Below are 14,785 nucleotides of genomic sequence, written 5' to 3'. Positions count from 1 at the left end.
AAAGTTCGTAACGAAGCAGTTACTGCTTTGCCGGCTGGATGAAGTATCTTTCCAGGCGGCTGTTCATGTTTGCACAGCACTGACTTCCTCTGAGTTCACCCAATGACAGCTTGTTATGGTAATTTGGTAAATCTGGTTGTTTTAGAAACGCAGGTGTCCACTATCGAGAAATCTCACAGTAGCCCCGGCACAGCGGAGCCTTCCTCGTCCGAGGGCCACAGCCATGGACACTCACGTTCACATGGCGCCTCACGCACCAGCAAATGCACCGCACGGTCACACCATCAGCAGCACCAGGACAGCAGCTCCGCAAGTGGCGGAGGCGCTGCCATAGCAACGGGCGACGCCCCACAGCCACCGCCGCCATGCCTCCAGCCAAGTAAACCAAGACGCAAATAAAGCCCACGCAGCATGGCCTCCCCACACTCATCTTCAACCTTCTGTTCAGTTATTGCTTTTGTTCCTTTAATTTCCTTTGTGTGGTTGGATTTTTTCCCCTCAGCCTTACGTCCTCCGGGCTTCTCCCCAACGCCTCACTACTTCTGTTCTGTATGTGTAGAGCCGGCGCATCACCTGTACTGTAGCGCATTGTCTTTGACCCGCCGTCAAAAGATCTCAGAGGTATAATGGTTGCACTTCTAATTAAAGGCAAGCTACACCCACTTTAAAACAAAATAAATGCAACTCTGGCCATTAAACAAGTTAAACAAGTTATTTGCACAATAAATCAAGCTGCACAAGCACATTGTTTTAGTTGCAACGTCTTGATTTTGGTGTCAATTTCTTCTGAATAGAGAACAACCAGTTCCTTTCTTTGGTGCGTCACCATAAGATAAAAGACTGGTTTTCAACAGATTTATTTTTTTTTTTTGTTTTTATGTCTTCAGCAGCAGAAGAATGCTGATCTGTTATCGAAATATAGCAGCAAGTCATTTAATGTGGATCAAAGGTCAAACTTTGTGGCTGTTTTCATGAAAAAATAATGTTAGTGTATTTAAAAAAAAAAACAAAACCCTGCAATCTACGCTCAGTGATTAATGAGATACAGTGATTTGATTGAGGTTAGAGGCCCAAACATGAATTTTTGGCCATTTTCAGGAAAATTGGAGTACCAAAGTCAATAAATAAATAATAAAAACCTTCTACTATACGCTCACCAGTGGAGGAGATGGTGATTTAATTGGGATAAAAACAGGTGATTCCAGGTGTGTTCAGGGTTTTTTTTCCTTTTAATCACATCAAAGATGAAAACAGTAATTTCTGACCATTATCAGGGGGGAAAAAAATGCTTCATTGGATTTAATTGGATCACAGATAAACATGAGGTCCATGAATAATTTAGACCAAAAGATTCTGCTCTCTAGACTCAACGATAAGTGGGATACAGTGAATTGATTTGGGGTCTGAGCAGGAAGGGAACTTTTTATTTTTAGCAAAACCTACAACTGCTATTTTGCAATTAAGTTGACACCAAAATTAAGATTGTACAACGTGAAGCTCCTGAGATATGGCGTAACATAGATGAAACCACGCACAGGCGGCTGGAGAGGTGAATTCTAATCTTTGTATTGTCCGATTTGGATGTTACTGCTTTTGCAATTCGAATCCAAAGTTCCAGAATTGCTCGGCCTGAGGTGTGTGCACTCTGAGTGCTCGTCTGGTAGGAATTGAGAAGATGAACCTGCAGGCAACTGCAGATTGTTGCCGGCGCTTCCTGAGGTCGCCACCTCTCATAACGTCGTGCCAGAATACGAGTTTCTCAGATTAAGGTTTTCTGTCCCACCGGCTAAACATTTCCGAATAATCGAATAAAGTCATGAAACAGAAGAAAGTCGTTCTCCCTCCCTCCCCTCCCCAAATTTTTGTTACCTTCTCTTTTTTATTTTTTTACTGTTTTTTGTTTTATTTCCATTTTGTTAATCGACAACAACCAGCCTTTCTGAAGCCCATCCACTCAGATGGCTGTGCATGCCGTCCAGTATCCCACTTTTTGTTGTCACAACTACTGGACCCATAATGCACCTCAGAAGACGCTGCACACGCCGCCCTTTTAGTGACATGCAGGAGCGCCACATGTGCCGTGCACACTGTGGCTGCATGTGACTGTCAACCTGGTTACAATGGTGAGGATATGCCGCTTTCTGAATCTCCATCGTGCCCCTCCCTCCTTCCGTCTCGAACCTCGACCCCATGTTTCCTGACTTGACCCCCCTCCCCGAACCACCCACCTGCCCGGACATCCGACCTGCAACCTGCAAAAAACGCACGCCTCCAGGCCACAGAGGCCGTCTGTCACTGAGGCACCAGAGGCACAGCGTAGTAGGCGTGCTCACCATTCAGAGGGCCCAGTCCGATTGGCTGCCTGCCCTGCCACCGCTCACGTCGGCCAAAGGGAACCGAGCAGACAGCAGACACCTGACCCTCAGGAAAGCTGTGTCAGAGGAGAAGCCGCAGACCACCGGAGGTGAGCGTTCACCCACGAGGCTCCTCTCTGCCGTGTGACTGAAGCACGGATGGAGGAAGGAGAGAAAGAGAGAGTGAGAGAAAGAGAGGATGCAGTACTACTAACGCACACCTGCAGGAACAGTGAGAGGAGTCCCACACAGCTACATTAGGAAGACAGGAAAAGAAAGCTGCATTCACCACAGATCCATGCACCTCGAACGGCCACAAACACCAGCCACTCGTACGGGAAAAACTAGATCATCATCCGCCGTGCTAACACTGTACAGCTTCCGCTTCGGCACTGATTGGTCAAACAGGCGTTAGTGAGCGTGAGCGTGAGCCATCGTTTAGTTGTATTGAGTGGCACGAGAGAAAAAAGGTGTGGCATGGATCCTGTTTTTGCACCACATTCAAACACTTTCTTTCCAAGATTATCCAAATTGTGCACCTTATAAATAGAATTATTTTAGCATTTTAAAGCGCAGCAGCCCCTCCTGGCGTGAACTAAGCAAAATTTAAACTAATCCTTGGTTAAACTAATGTAAAATGCAGAGGGTAGAGGCTTTAAATATGCACTTTCAAACACATGACTAAGAATGTCATCAGGGTCTACATTCCGTATTTTTTTGGTCTTTTATACAAATGTATACCGTTTTTTTTTTTTTTTGGAGTATAAGCCGCAGCTTTTTTTTTTTTTTTTGCGGGCTTTGGAGGCTCTACGACTTATACTCCAGTGCACCGTATGTATCGACAAATCACACATTCGTTAATAATAATTAGAATCAAAACAATAAACAACAAAGAATCAAAGGAATAAACATAAACTCTAATAATAAAAGAATAAATGCCAATAATAAAGAAATACACTATAATGCACCAAAAAATTTTTTTTTAAAGAGTTAATATAGAAAAAAGGTACGATTTATACTCCAGTGTGACTTTTATATGGGATTTTAACCATACTGAGCAGGAATGTCAAGCAATTGCGTAATTTTTTTCAAAAAATTTTTAAACTTTTGAACACAAATTTGCCCTAAAATTGACATAAAGCGTTTGTGCCCTATGAATAAATTGAGTATTTAAAAATGCACAAACCTGTCCATGAATGACATTAAATTTAAACTCAACTAAAATGCAAATGGAAATCATTTCAAATGTGACAAACAACATCATTAAAGTCTACATGCCACTTTTGTAGTCCTACTTTTACATAAACATACATGAAGTGATATTTCTCTGTATTTATTTATCTGTTTTGTGCCACTGCTTAATATTGCTAAATCAGTCATTTCAAGCAATGGTGTAATTTTTTTTTGAGAAATGTTTAACTTTTGAACACAAATATGCATTTATGTAAAATGATCAAACAATTTGTAGTTTATGATTAGTTTTTTTTTTACATTTAAAATGTAATAAACCCATGCAGGAATGAAACTATATCAAACATAAACTAAACTAAAATAAAAATGGTAGATTGCTGGAAATCATTTCAAATATGACTAACATTGTCGTTATGGACAACATGCTGAGGTTGTGATCTTACTTTTACACAAACATACATGCAATATTTCTTATTTGTCCATTTTTATCAGTGCTTTTTATTGCTGAACAGCAATTTCAAGCAATGGCATCATTTTCTTTTGAACAAATGTCAAGCACTTAAAAAGACATTTCTTTAAAAAAAACAAATAATTATATGCCTCACGAGTATTTTTTTTCCCCATTCTTTCCCACATGAAAGTAAATTTTAAGTAAAAATAAACTACAGATGGTAGATTGCTGGAAATTCTTTCAAACACACGACTAACAATGCCAATCAGGTCTACGTGCCTCTTGTTTGGTCTTGCTTTTATGTAAATGTGATATTTCTCTGAATTTGTCTGTTTTGTGTCGGTGCTTTATGTGAGTCTTTGTCTGAGATAGAATGTAACACCGTTTGTCCACATGCTGCAGCGTTCGTGTGCTATTCATTCCAAGCCAGTTGTCTGTGCTTTCGACCATAACAACAGTTAATTTAATTGGATTTTTTGTATAAGCCAAATCTTCTTGGACGTAGCGTCTCGGGTCTTGTGGCGGTGCAGTTTTTTGTGTCTGGTTGTTGTGATGGGACGGTCATCTCTCTGTGTAGCTCGGTCGAGCTACAGATCCAGCGACGCCCCGGTGACAGCAGCCTCGTTGGACAGCGGGTTGAGTGGCAGCGCGTACAGCTTATTGGATGAAGAAGGGGAGACAAACGAGGTGGACAGTGCCATCTTCCAGGTGCCCCGATTGTGAGTCAGCTTGTTTTTTTTTTTCCTTTTAATTTCTTTGACGAAAAACAATTTTTCTAGACGGTTATTTGAAAGCTAGTGAGCCTCTTGTTTGTGTTTGAGATGTTTGCCATTCATCTGAGTGGTCTAAAGTAATTTACTTGGGAGGCTCACTTCAGAATTATAGGGGGGAGGTGATGGTCTAGTGGTTAAGCGTTGGGCTTGAGACCAGAGGATCCTCGGTTCAAATCCCAGCCTGACCAGAAAATCACTGAGGGCCCTTGGGTAAGGTCCTTAATCCCCTAGTTGCTCCCGGTGTGTAGTGAGCGCCTTGTATGGCAGCCGTGACATTGAGGTGAATGTGAGGCATTATTGTAAAGGGCTTTGAGCGTCTGATGCAGATGGAAAAGTGCTATATAAATGCAGTCCATTTACCATTTGCCATTTATAAACTTGTTGACTTCAATAATGATTTATTGTTGTCCTGGAGAACCATTCAGGTCAACTCTCCACCAAGAGGGTCCATAAGTCCTTGAGGAGCCAAGTCCTCCTCACTGCAATGGACAACATTAATAACACTGCTATTCTTAGTGTTTAATGTTTGTGTTGGACGTGTACCCATCTTATTTTGTTGGTACGTTTGGAGAAACCCGGTGTCCTCCAGAGAATCACAAAATAAGATACACAGTAAGTGCTTAGACCTCTTTGGAAGGAGAAATACCTTGTGTAAATCCTCAGCAGCTAGCCCCAAATGAGAAGGGGCGGTGCTTTGGATATTTTGGGTGAAGAGGATAGATGGTTTCCTTTCAACCCATCCCAAGGCACATTAAGGAGTGCTGTCAGTGACCTTGTTGGTGGTGACTTGACCTGAACTTTCCAGGGCAACATTAAAATCATGTCCTTTTGTTGAACTGAACAGTCCTGTTTGAGTGGAGTAAAAACATTGCTCTGAACTTCATCCAGGACCATCTCCAAAGTCAAAGTAGAAGATTCACATCACATTAAACTGTTGTGCACTTTGGTAATTTCTCACATGGTGTGTCTTTTCAGTGGAAAGATCCCAAACGGCACAGATGTGACAAAATCATCAATGGGACTCAATGACACTGAGGGTGAGTAGTCATCTGTATGTACATTCATTTTTTTTTCATTTTCTGTACTTACTCTAATCAAGAGTCACAGGGAGTGGAGCCTAAGCTAGCAGTCATAGGGCACAAGGTGGGGTACACCCTGGACAGAACCCCAGTCTATGGCAGGGTCACATATAGACAGACAAACTAATTTACACCTACGGTCAATTTAGATTCACCAATTCACCTAACATGCATGTCTTTGGAAGTGGGAGGAAGCTGGAGTACCTGGAGGGAACGCATGCAAACACGCTGTGAGACAACAGTGCTAACCACTAAGCCACCATGCCGGTATCTGTATGTACATTAGTTTTTTTTGTTTTTTTTTAGTTAGTTATTGACCATGTGGTCTGACATTTTACTGGAGGCTTCTGTCACATTGTATTGTCAATACAGAGTATTACAATCAAATAGTGCTGTTCAATGCCAAGTTTATTATTAATAGTAAATATAATAACCATTTATATGGAACTTTCCCAGGAATCAAAGCACTAAACAAAATAAACTTCAATAATAGAGGAATGAATGGCAATAATAAAAATTACACTGCAACAAAGCACAAAAATGCCAAATTAAAGAGTTCAGACCACAGAAAAAAGGTGCAACTTACAGTGGCTTGCAAAAGTATTCAGCCCCTTGGTATTTCACACATTTTAATTTGTTTATGACATTTCAATTACAACAAGTAAACCAGGCTTCTCAATATAAAAATTTCTAAAATTATCTTCCTTAAACTCAAACTGAAAGTAAATCTCTATAACTTGATATAAATTAATTAAAAAGATAAAAGCCAAGATGATGGGTTGCATAAGTAATGGGCCCCTTTGGTATAATACCTGAAAATAATTAGTTTTATTGTCAGTTGTATAACTGGAGATACAAAGTGCAGAATTTGTACTGTACACAATTTCTTCAATCACAGCCACAGAAGCCTAAAACTTTTTCTGGGGTGTCGGGGTGTCTTGATGCCTTTCCTCAATGTTCTCCTTCTTGCACAGTCACTCAGTTTTGAGAACCGTCTACTCAACAAAGATTTACCATAGAGTGCCATATTGTTTGTATTTTCAATTTCAATTTATTTTCATTTATATAGCGCCAATCTACAACAGAGTTGCCTCAAAGCGCTTCACACAGGTAAGGTCTAACCTTACCAACCCCCAGAGCAACAGTGGTAAGGAAAAACTCCCTCTGAGGAGGAAACCTCAAGCAGACCAGACTCAAAGGGGTGACCCTCTTCTTGGGCCATGCTACAAACATAAATTACAGAACAATTCACGGAACAATTCACGGACGAATATACAAGAAATGCTATTGGCACACAGGACAGGAGGATCGCCAACACAAATACAACTCCCATCTCTGCATGGAGCTGCCCCTTAAAGAGAGAAAAAACAGAATCAGGCATCAGAAAGACAAAACTGTATCATTTGCCAGCATTAAACAACAAGAAAAAGAGAAATACTAAGTTGATCGCCGGCCACTAGCCCTAAACTTCACTAAAAGACCAAGAATTTAGGTAAAGTTGAGGCCGCATACTGGTGCATACAAAACTGCACCAGTATGCTAGCCATATGGGTTTAGGGGCGGTTCCAGAGTAGCATATATAAGATGCCTAGAAGTAGGTTTAGGTTTAAAACATTCCACGCATGTTGTAGGTAGCAGACACGAAATCTTTGCTATTGCTGGAACAACCACTGGGCCATCCTCAATTTCATCATCATCCAATATAGTAATGGGTATTAAGTTTGGAAAGCATATCCCTCTATGATTTTTATGGACACAACTATGGAAGCAGGCTGCAGCCTCAACTTGTTGAAATTCCCTCCCTGACAAATAAACTGCACTATCACCATAGCGGATTTTCTGCACTAAATTCCCCACTAAGCTAATGGATTCCACACCCACATTTGTCATAAGCCTTGCAGGGTCTCTAATCACCTGCTCCGTGGCCTGCTGTAGATTCCTAATGTTACCCTCCCTGTAGAGCTCTATCTATGTTCACAGACAAGATGGCGGCGCCTTCCCCAGTAGGGTGGAGGCCGTCCGGCATCAGCAAGCCACGGCGGCCCCAGAACGAAGGCCAGTTATCAATAAAGCTAAAGCCTTGCTGTCTACAAAACTGCGACAGCCACCCATTTAATGATGTCAGCCTGCTAAACACCTCATCAGTACCCCGGGAGGGGAGGGAACCAGAGACTATTAATTGATGCCGACACAGCTTTCTGGCAAGGTCACAAATCCTCTCTATGTCCATTTTTGTGACCTCTGAGTGGTTCATCCTGATATCATTGACTATGTGACTATATCTCATGTCATGTTCCTTCGTCTGTCTTCCCTTCTGCAGCGTCAGCACCCTAAGATGAGATGCAGTGTCGGGAGCTCTGGCCCCAGGAATACATTTAATGTCAGCCGGCGTCTGTAACCTGAATTTGCGGGTGATACAATCCCCTATCACTAAAGTCCGGTGTTTCGGCCTGGAGACAGGCGTGGAAGTCACTTGTGGGCTCAGAGAATTCACATCTGGCAAATCCAAGGGGGAGAACCGATTCACAGTTCGCACTGGCAAGTGTGATCGGGGTGCCACAACCAGGCACCAAGCCCTACAGGGCTTCCTCTGCCTAGCCACAGTCGGAAAGCCGTCCTCCACAGCCAGCGTTTCTAAGCTGATGCTAATGGGCTCACTAGCCGGCCCAACACTAACCTCATCTGGAGTGCCCGTAACATCTAACTCCACTGCACTAAGAAGCTGCTCTAACTTATGGACACGACTCTCTAAGAGAGCCACCCTATCTTCCAACATCACGCAGGATTTACGGACAGTGTAAAGTAGAATTAGTAGTGTACTTTGTGCACTAAGAAATTCAAGAATGTAGCCAAGCAAACACGCGCTAATAATGGATAAGCTAACTACTCCTAAGGCTCACACAGATGCAAATAAATTTATTAAAATTCACAGCAGTTACACTGAAAAACTAACATAAGTATTAAACAGGTAAAAAAAAAGCAGCAGCTATAAAATACAATAAACAGTTAATTAACTAACAGGAGTGTAAAAAAATGAAATGAAAAAATGATGACGGGGGTCCGAAATAGCTAACGCAAGCTAACCGCTAGCGAAAAAGCTAGCTGCTCCTAAGATTTTACACAGGAGTAAAATAATTACTTAAAATTCACAGAAGTTCAACTGAAAAACGAACAGAAGTATTAAACGGGTAGAAAAGAAACAGCTATAAAAAGTAACAACGGAGAGGGGAGGGGTCGACCTAGCTAGCGAAAGCTAACCGCTAGCGAATGCTAACTGCTAGCGATTCACAACAGGACTGTTGTTAAATAACGTTCAGAGCAAATACAATTAATAACCAGAAGAGTGCTAAGCAGAAATAAAAGAAGCGTATACAGCCGTGTGAAGTTCAGAGTGGCGTCACAGCAACAAACAATCCGTCAGAAGCAAGTTGCCGGATCTGTGAAAATCAGCAAGCCTCTGAATGTTAGGGTTAGGGTATTTCTTCATAACTGATGTAAATAAAGTTCAAGACATATTCAGTGACTTGAAAAGTTAATGTATCCATCCCCTGACGTGTCTGAAGAAAACTGGCAATTAAATTATTTACAGGTATACCAAAGGGGCTGATTACATATGCAACCCATCATCTTGGCTTTTAGATTTTTAATTAATTTATATCAAGTTGTAGAGATTTGTTTTCAGTTTGAGTCTAAGGAAGATAATTTTAGAAATTTTTATATTGAGAAGCCTGATTTACTTTATGTATTTGAAACGCCATAAACAAATTAAAATGCATGAAATACCAAGGGGCTGAATACTTTTGCAAGCCACTGTATATATGGCTTTTTCTTCTTAAAAAGGCTTCTTTTTTACGTGTGGCTTACAATCTGGAAAATGCAGTAATAAGTCGGGGTGTTAATGCTCAAAATTGTTGTCCTACTCTCAAAACATTCTTGTTATCTTTTCATATTCTGTCTCTTTAATATTCTGAGGATAAATCACAAAGCTGTTGGCACTGATGGTGTCACTCCTGCTTTCAAACTACTGCACACACCAGGCAGACATTCACAAAAAAATAAGTGATTAATTCCATTTTTACTAACATAGTATGAGATGCCCACAGTAGAACTTCTTCAAGGCTGAGTAGGTGTACTTTCCTATTCTTTTTGAAGCCGTCATAGCGTCTTGTTAGCATATGCGTACTGTACAGTGTTTGACTTTCTCTAATCTAATAGTGCAAATGTTTGCATGAGTCACCACATCTTCTGTCCACCTGTTTTCACTTTCGAGGTCATTTCCATCACGATGGCGTTGCTGAGTTTCTTCACTCTTTTATTCCGCCTGTGAAGCTGTGAGTCAGGATGCTCTGACAAAAGGCGACAGCCGTTAAGACGCCGACATCAAAGTTGATCTACATGAGAATTAATTCATTCATATTCATTCTCACCTTGCCCACTGTTTTGTTTGTGTTCCATCCGCGGTGGTCAGTGCAGACACATCTGACAAAACTCTCACTTCCTTTCAGTTACCAAGGTAACTGAAGCCCAGGCAGAGCTTTCTGTAGCAGTTTTCCATCCTTGTCAAACAAATAAATCCTGTTGATATCACAGATGATAAAAATGCATTTTTTTAAACCCCCAGCAGAGGGCAGTCATGTCATTCGGAAGACTGGAAGCAGTAGGCGTCAATTTCAATCACTCACACATGCAGCTTGTTGTTGGTTTGTGTGTGAAGGTAAATCCCAGGTGATGGGGGAAATAAAGATAGCGCTGAAGAAGGACATGAAGACAGAGGGTGAGCACCTGGTCCTTGAGATTCTTCAGTGTCGCAACATCACTTACAAGTTCAAGACTCCAGACCACCTGCCTGGTATGAACATGACGGCAAATACACACACACAAACCATTTCCGCATACCGAGCAGGGCATGCCGGCTCACTGAAGCACAGCAGGTTCTGAATTTATTAACTTTTGCTTTGGCCAGTGAGGTTATGCCAGATTATCCGGAAAAGTGCAAGCAGTCTTCCCTGAAGATGTTGAAAAGGTTGGCCTTCAAGTTGAAATTAATATACCTAAAAAAATAATATGGAGGTTGGGGCGTTCCTCAAATACAAACAATCCCATTTGGGTTTTAATCCACACAAAGTGCCAAATTGACCATCTACCAGTTCACCTAGGGCAAGACAACACTTTTAATGATCGTGCTATATCACTAGGACTAATGAAGGTAAGGTACCATGGTTTAGTCAAGACATGACCCTCAAGGCCAAGGCCCAGACCAAGGTTTTGACTCCACCAATGCCCATGCCAAGGCTTTGACCTCTCAAGGCCAAGGCTTTGATGCACCTCCCCACCCCACCCCAAGGCCAAGGCTTTGACTCTACCAGTGCCCTATCCAAGGCTTTGACTCGTCAAGATCAAAGCATGAATAAAGAAAAAGAATAGAAAATGGATCAAGTCGATGACTACTTAATCAGTTGCTCCATTAGGCACCATCTGTATTTCCACGCCACACGTGCGGAAATGAACGTAGCATATAGAGGTTTGTGTCATGCACACAAGTTGGAGTTGTGACTCACGCTTCACCATTGACCAGCTAACAACCTCTGGTCTTCTTGCGTATCCTCCGTCTCTCATACTTACCTCATTATGTGATGATATATATTTAATAAAATGTAGATATATGGCAGATTTTAGATGCATTCTGTATGAACCCAAAGCTTAAACAAGTGTCTGAAGTCTGCACTTAGAAATGTGACGTTTAGCTGTGCTTATAACACGCTGCCTGTTGTCTTACTCACCTTCTGTCTACATATTTACCTCCTAATACCCGAGCTGCCTGCCACTTATTTGATTAGCATTTCCATCCAGATGGGATCTGCACACAAAGCGTCTTCATTCCCGTCAGCATGTAGCTGCTGTACGGCACAGAGTGTTTATCGATGACTCATGTGGCTAACGTGGCCAGACCATTTCTACATTAAGTCTGTTTGATCGGGGTTTTCTTTTTCTTCTGCATCTTTCATGGACATGACTTTGGTTAAGTTCTTGATATGTAAAATGAATAAATAAAAGATCTGCAGTTCACATCTGTAATCTCGACAGGCACCAAAGGAGAATAGGTTCCAAGGTTGTTTGAGAAAATTGGTTAAAATTTCCTTTAAATAAAGCTTGTTGTGATTTAAAAGTGTTTGCATTGGGCGGGGGGGGGGGTCCTTGGAAAACTTTGATGGAAACCTGTACGTGTGTCTACAGACCTATATGTGAAGCTCTACGTGGTAAACATCGCCACCCAGAAAAGGATCATCAAGAAGAAGACCAGAGTGTGTCGTCATGACCGCGAACCATCTTTTAATGAAACCTTCCGCTTCTGTATGAACCCCACTGGACACGCCCTGCAGGTGATTCTACACGGTTGCAAAAAATAAATAAACAAACAAACAAACAAAAACCCCACACACACACTCGTTGTGCATTTGAGAGAAATAAGAACTCGGAATTTCCGATGAAGAAAATGAAACGCCAGAAAACACCTGCTCAGTAATTTGGGAGAAATTTCTATTTACACCACATGTTCTTACATTACTGGAGCCTGCATTGCGTTGCGTCCCTCACTGGACTCAAACTCACAGTCAGCGGCATGGAAGGCAGGTGTTCTAACCGTGACGCTATAGCGTCACTTGCTAGACCGGACTTTGGTATCAGGGAGTGAGGTTCACTCACTGCACGCTCCACCTGCTGGCCACATTACTTTAACATGGTGTGCTTGATTGTTGACAGACCATATTGAAGAAAATGCTAACCATGGCTAGCATTAACATATGCAGTTAGCCGTGAGCAGTTAGCATTAACATAAAAGATAACACAAACTAACAGTCAGCTGTTCACCATCAGCCATTGCTGCTAACTACTAGTTAGTGTGACAGTTTATGCTAATGCTAACCTGTTAGGCTTGACTGCATATGCTAACACCAGTCGTAGCTACCTTTTTCTTGAATACGGCCCCTCAATAGTTATACACGCTTTGATAGCAAAGCATTGTCCAGTGATACACTTCACATCCAGAAATCTGGGAATTCCCAGAATGCTTTCTGTGAGGGATTTAAAAAATTCAAACTTCTGACACATTGTGGTTTCTGGTCTTTTCCTTTCAAAGCTGTTCCTAGTGTCCAATGGGGGCAAGTTCATGAAGAAGACGCTGATCGGAGAGGCCTACGTGTGGCTGGATAAAGTGGACCTCCGAAAGCGAGTGGTTAGCTGGCACAAGCTGCTTGCTAGCACAGCCCAGATCCACTCGTAAAAGGAGACAGCGCATGACGCGGCACATCGCGGCTTAGGTTCAACAGGATACACTCTTCAAGTGAGGGGCAAAGACCGAGTTGGAAGCAGAGGGAGAAATAAACTCTTTAAGTTGTGGCAGAAAACATAAATGATGTTTTTTTTTTTTGAAGACGGCAGTTACACGTTTACAAGAAATAACGACATGTTTACATGACATATGACAAGAAAAACGACGGTCCTGAAATCAGACAGGAACCATGATATCAACCAGGTATTCTACATTTTAAAACACACACACATGACAAAATTTAATTTTAATAGATCCAGACAATAGATGCACTTGTAGAAACTGATTAATTCATTTATTTAGATGTTTTATCCACACTGGACTCTTCTCATTGCTTTGTTTTGGTCCGCAGAGGTTTATTGATTTGATTTTGTTAATAAGATATGGCAGACTTTTAATTATTTTTGTACATTAGCATATAGAGTTCTATCATTTGTCTTCTCAATTATTTAAGTGCTAAAAATGAAATCTATCTAAACTAATTATATTTTCTACCATGCTACTTCACATTAATGTTTAAAATATTTGACAAAAATCCTTCATTAAGCACGTTTTGGTGGGGGGGTTATCAACACAAACGCCTCATCGTTTGCGCATGTTTTATCTCCGAAGTGCAAACCCAGTTCGATCAAATAATGGATTATTGTTTGATAAGAGCTCACTAGATCAAATTGGACACTATATATTGTGCACATGAGTCTGTCTGGTATGTTATGTCACATGTTTTTCACAATCAACTGTCACCTCTAAAGTCCACTTTGTACATAGAGAAGTGTCATAAGTGGAAATGAATTGAAACATATATGGAAATATAAAGTTTTATTTGTCAGTGGTGCCCCTTACAATGGTGGAGATGAAGGTTTTCTAGGACTTACCACATTTCTAGAAGTGGGACATATAGTTTATAGCAGCAGATATCAACAGAAAGATGCTAACCACAGTTATCTTATGTGGCCCCCGCTAACTGCAGTTAGTGTGTGGTTAGCTCGTGGTTAGCACTTGATGCTCACCGCAGTTAATGATGAGCAGTTGAAACTAACTATATTTTAACATTATCAACTATGATTAGCATGACAACATATGCTAATGCTAAACACAGTAGTCAAACGCGCCGTGCTGAGTCACAGCATCTAGTTTAAATAGCGATATATGCTCCACATCCAGAAAATTGGTAATTCTTGGAAAATCAATCTGAGAATGTGAGATTTAAGAGAAGAGTTATCACCAGTGCACACGTTTGTGGTAATTTGCACTTTCCTGCTCTGAATGTGAAATTGATGTTGTAATCCTGCTAAAAAAAATGAGCTAGCCTGGTTGGTGTATATCCAAAATAGGAAACACAACATTAAGAGACACTTTATGTGACTTTTGTTTCTGGTACTTTGTTTAAAGGGGTCAACTTGTTTTACAACTTCAAAGTCCCAAGATTTACAAAAAGTGGCAGACTTTGGATAGCGGTCGTGCTTGCGATGTAAATTCTGATTTTGACGTCTGTGCTGCTGCACATCAACATTGTCAGTGTGGCTGTTCGCGTTTACATTGTCACTGGGAAGCAGTGCTATGGCTACTCCAGTACCAGAAAATGGTTGATGCTAGAGGGAAAACTGTTA

General features: G+C 41.3%; 1 protein-coding gene across 4 annotated transcripts in view; it reads left to right on the top strand.

The window, feature by feature from the left end:
• Positions 1 to 14,501, top strand: part of pcloa (piccolo presynaptic cytomatrix protein a) — a 100,082-nt gene extending 85,581 nt beyond the window's left edge. For 3 of the 4 annotated variants that reach the window (XM_034163433.1, XM_034163431.1, XM_034163430.1), the window contains 5 exons: positions 4,574 to 4,715; positions 5,745 to 5,806; positions 10,563 to 10,697; positions 12,083 to 12,228; positions 12,984 to 14,501. In XM_034163433.1, the coding sequence (XP_034019324.1) occupies positions 4,574 to 4,715; positions 5,745 to 5,806; positions 10,563 to 10,697; positions 12,083 to 12,228; positions 12,984 to 13,127 (629 nt within the window). In that variant the 3' untranslated portion in view covers positions 13,128 to 14,501. Of the gene's footprint in view, positions 1 to 145; positions 675 to 4,573; positions 4,716 to 5,744; positions 5,807 to 10,562; positions 10,698 to 12,082; positions 12,229 to 12,983 lie in introns of those variants that run through there. The other variant, XM_034163432.1, reaches the window with a different exon arrangement.
• The last annotated feature ends 284 nt before the right edge of the window (positions 14,502 to 14,785 follow it).

Source organism: Thalassophryne amazonica, chromosome 22 (assembly GCF_902500255.1).
Source record: "Thalassophryne amazonica chromosome 22, fThaAma1.1, whole genome shotgun sequence".
Classification (NCBI taxonomy): Eukaryota; Metazoa; Chordata; class Actinopteri; order Batrachoidiformes; family Batrachoididae; genus Thalassophryne; species Thalassophryne amazonica.
The sequence above is the reverse complement of the archived record's forward strand: the minus strand, read 5'-3'. Positions and strand labels throughout refer to the sequence as shown.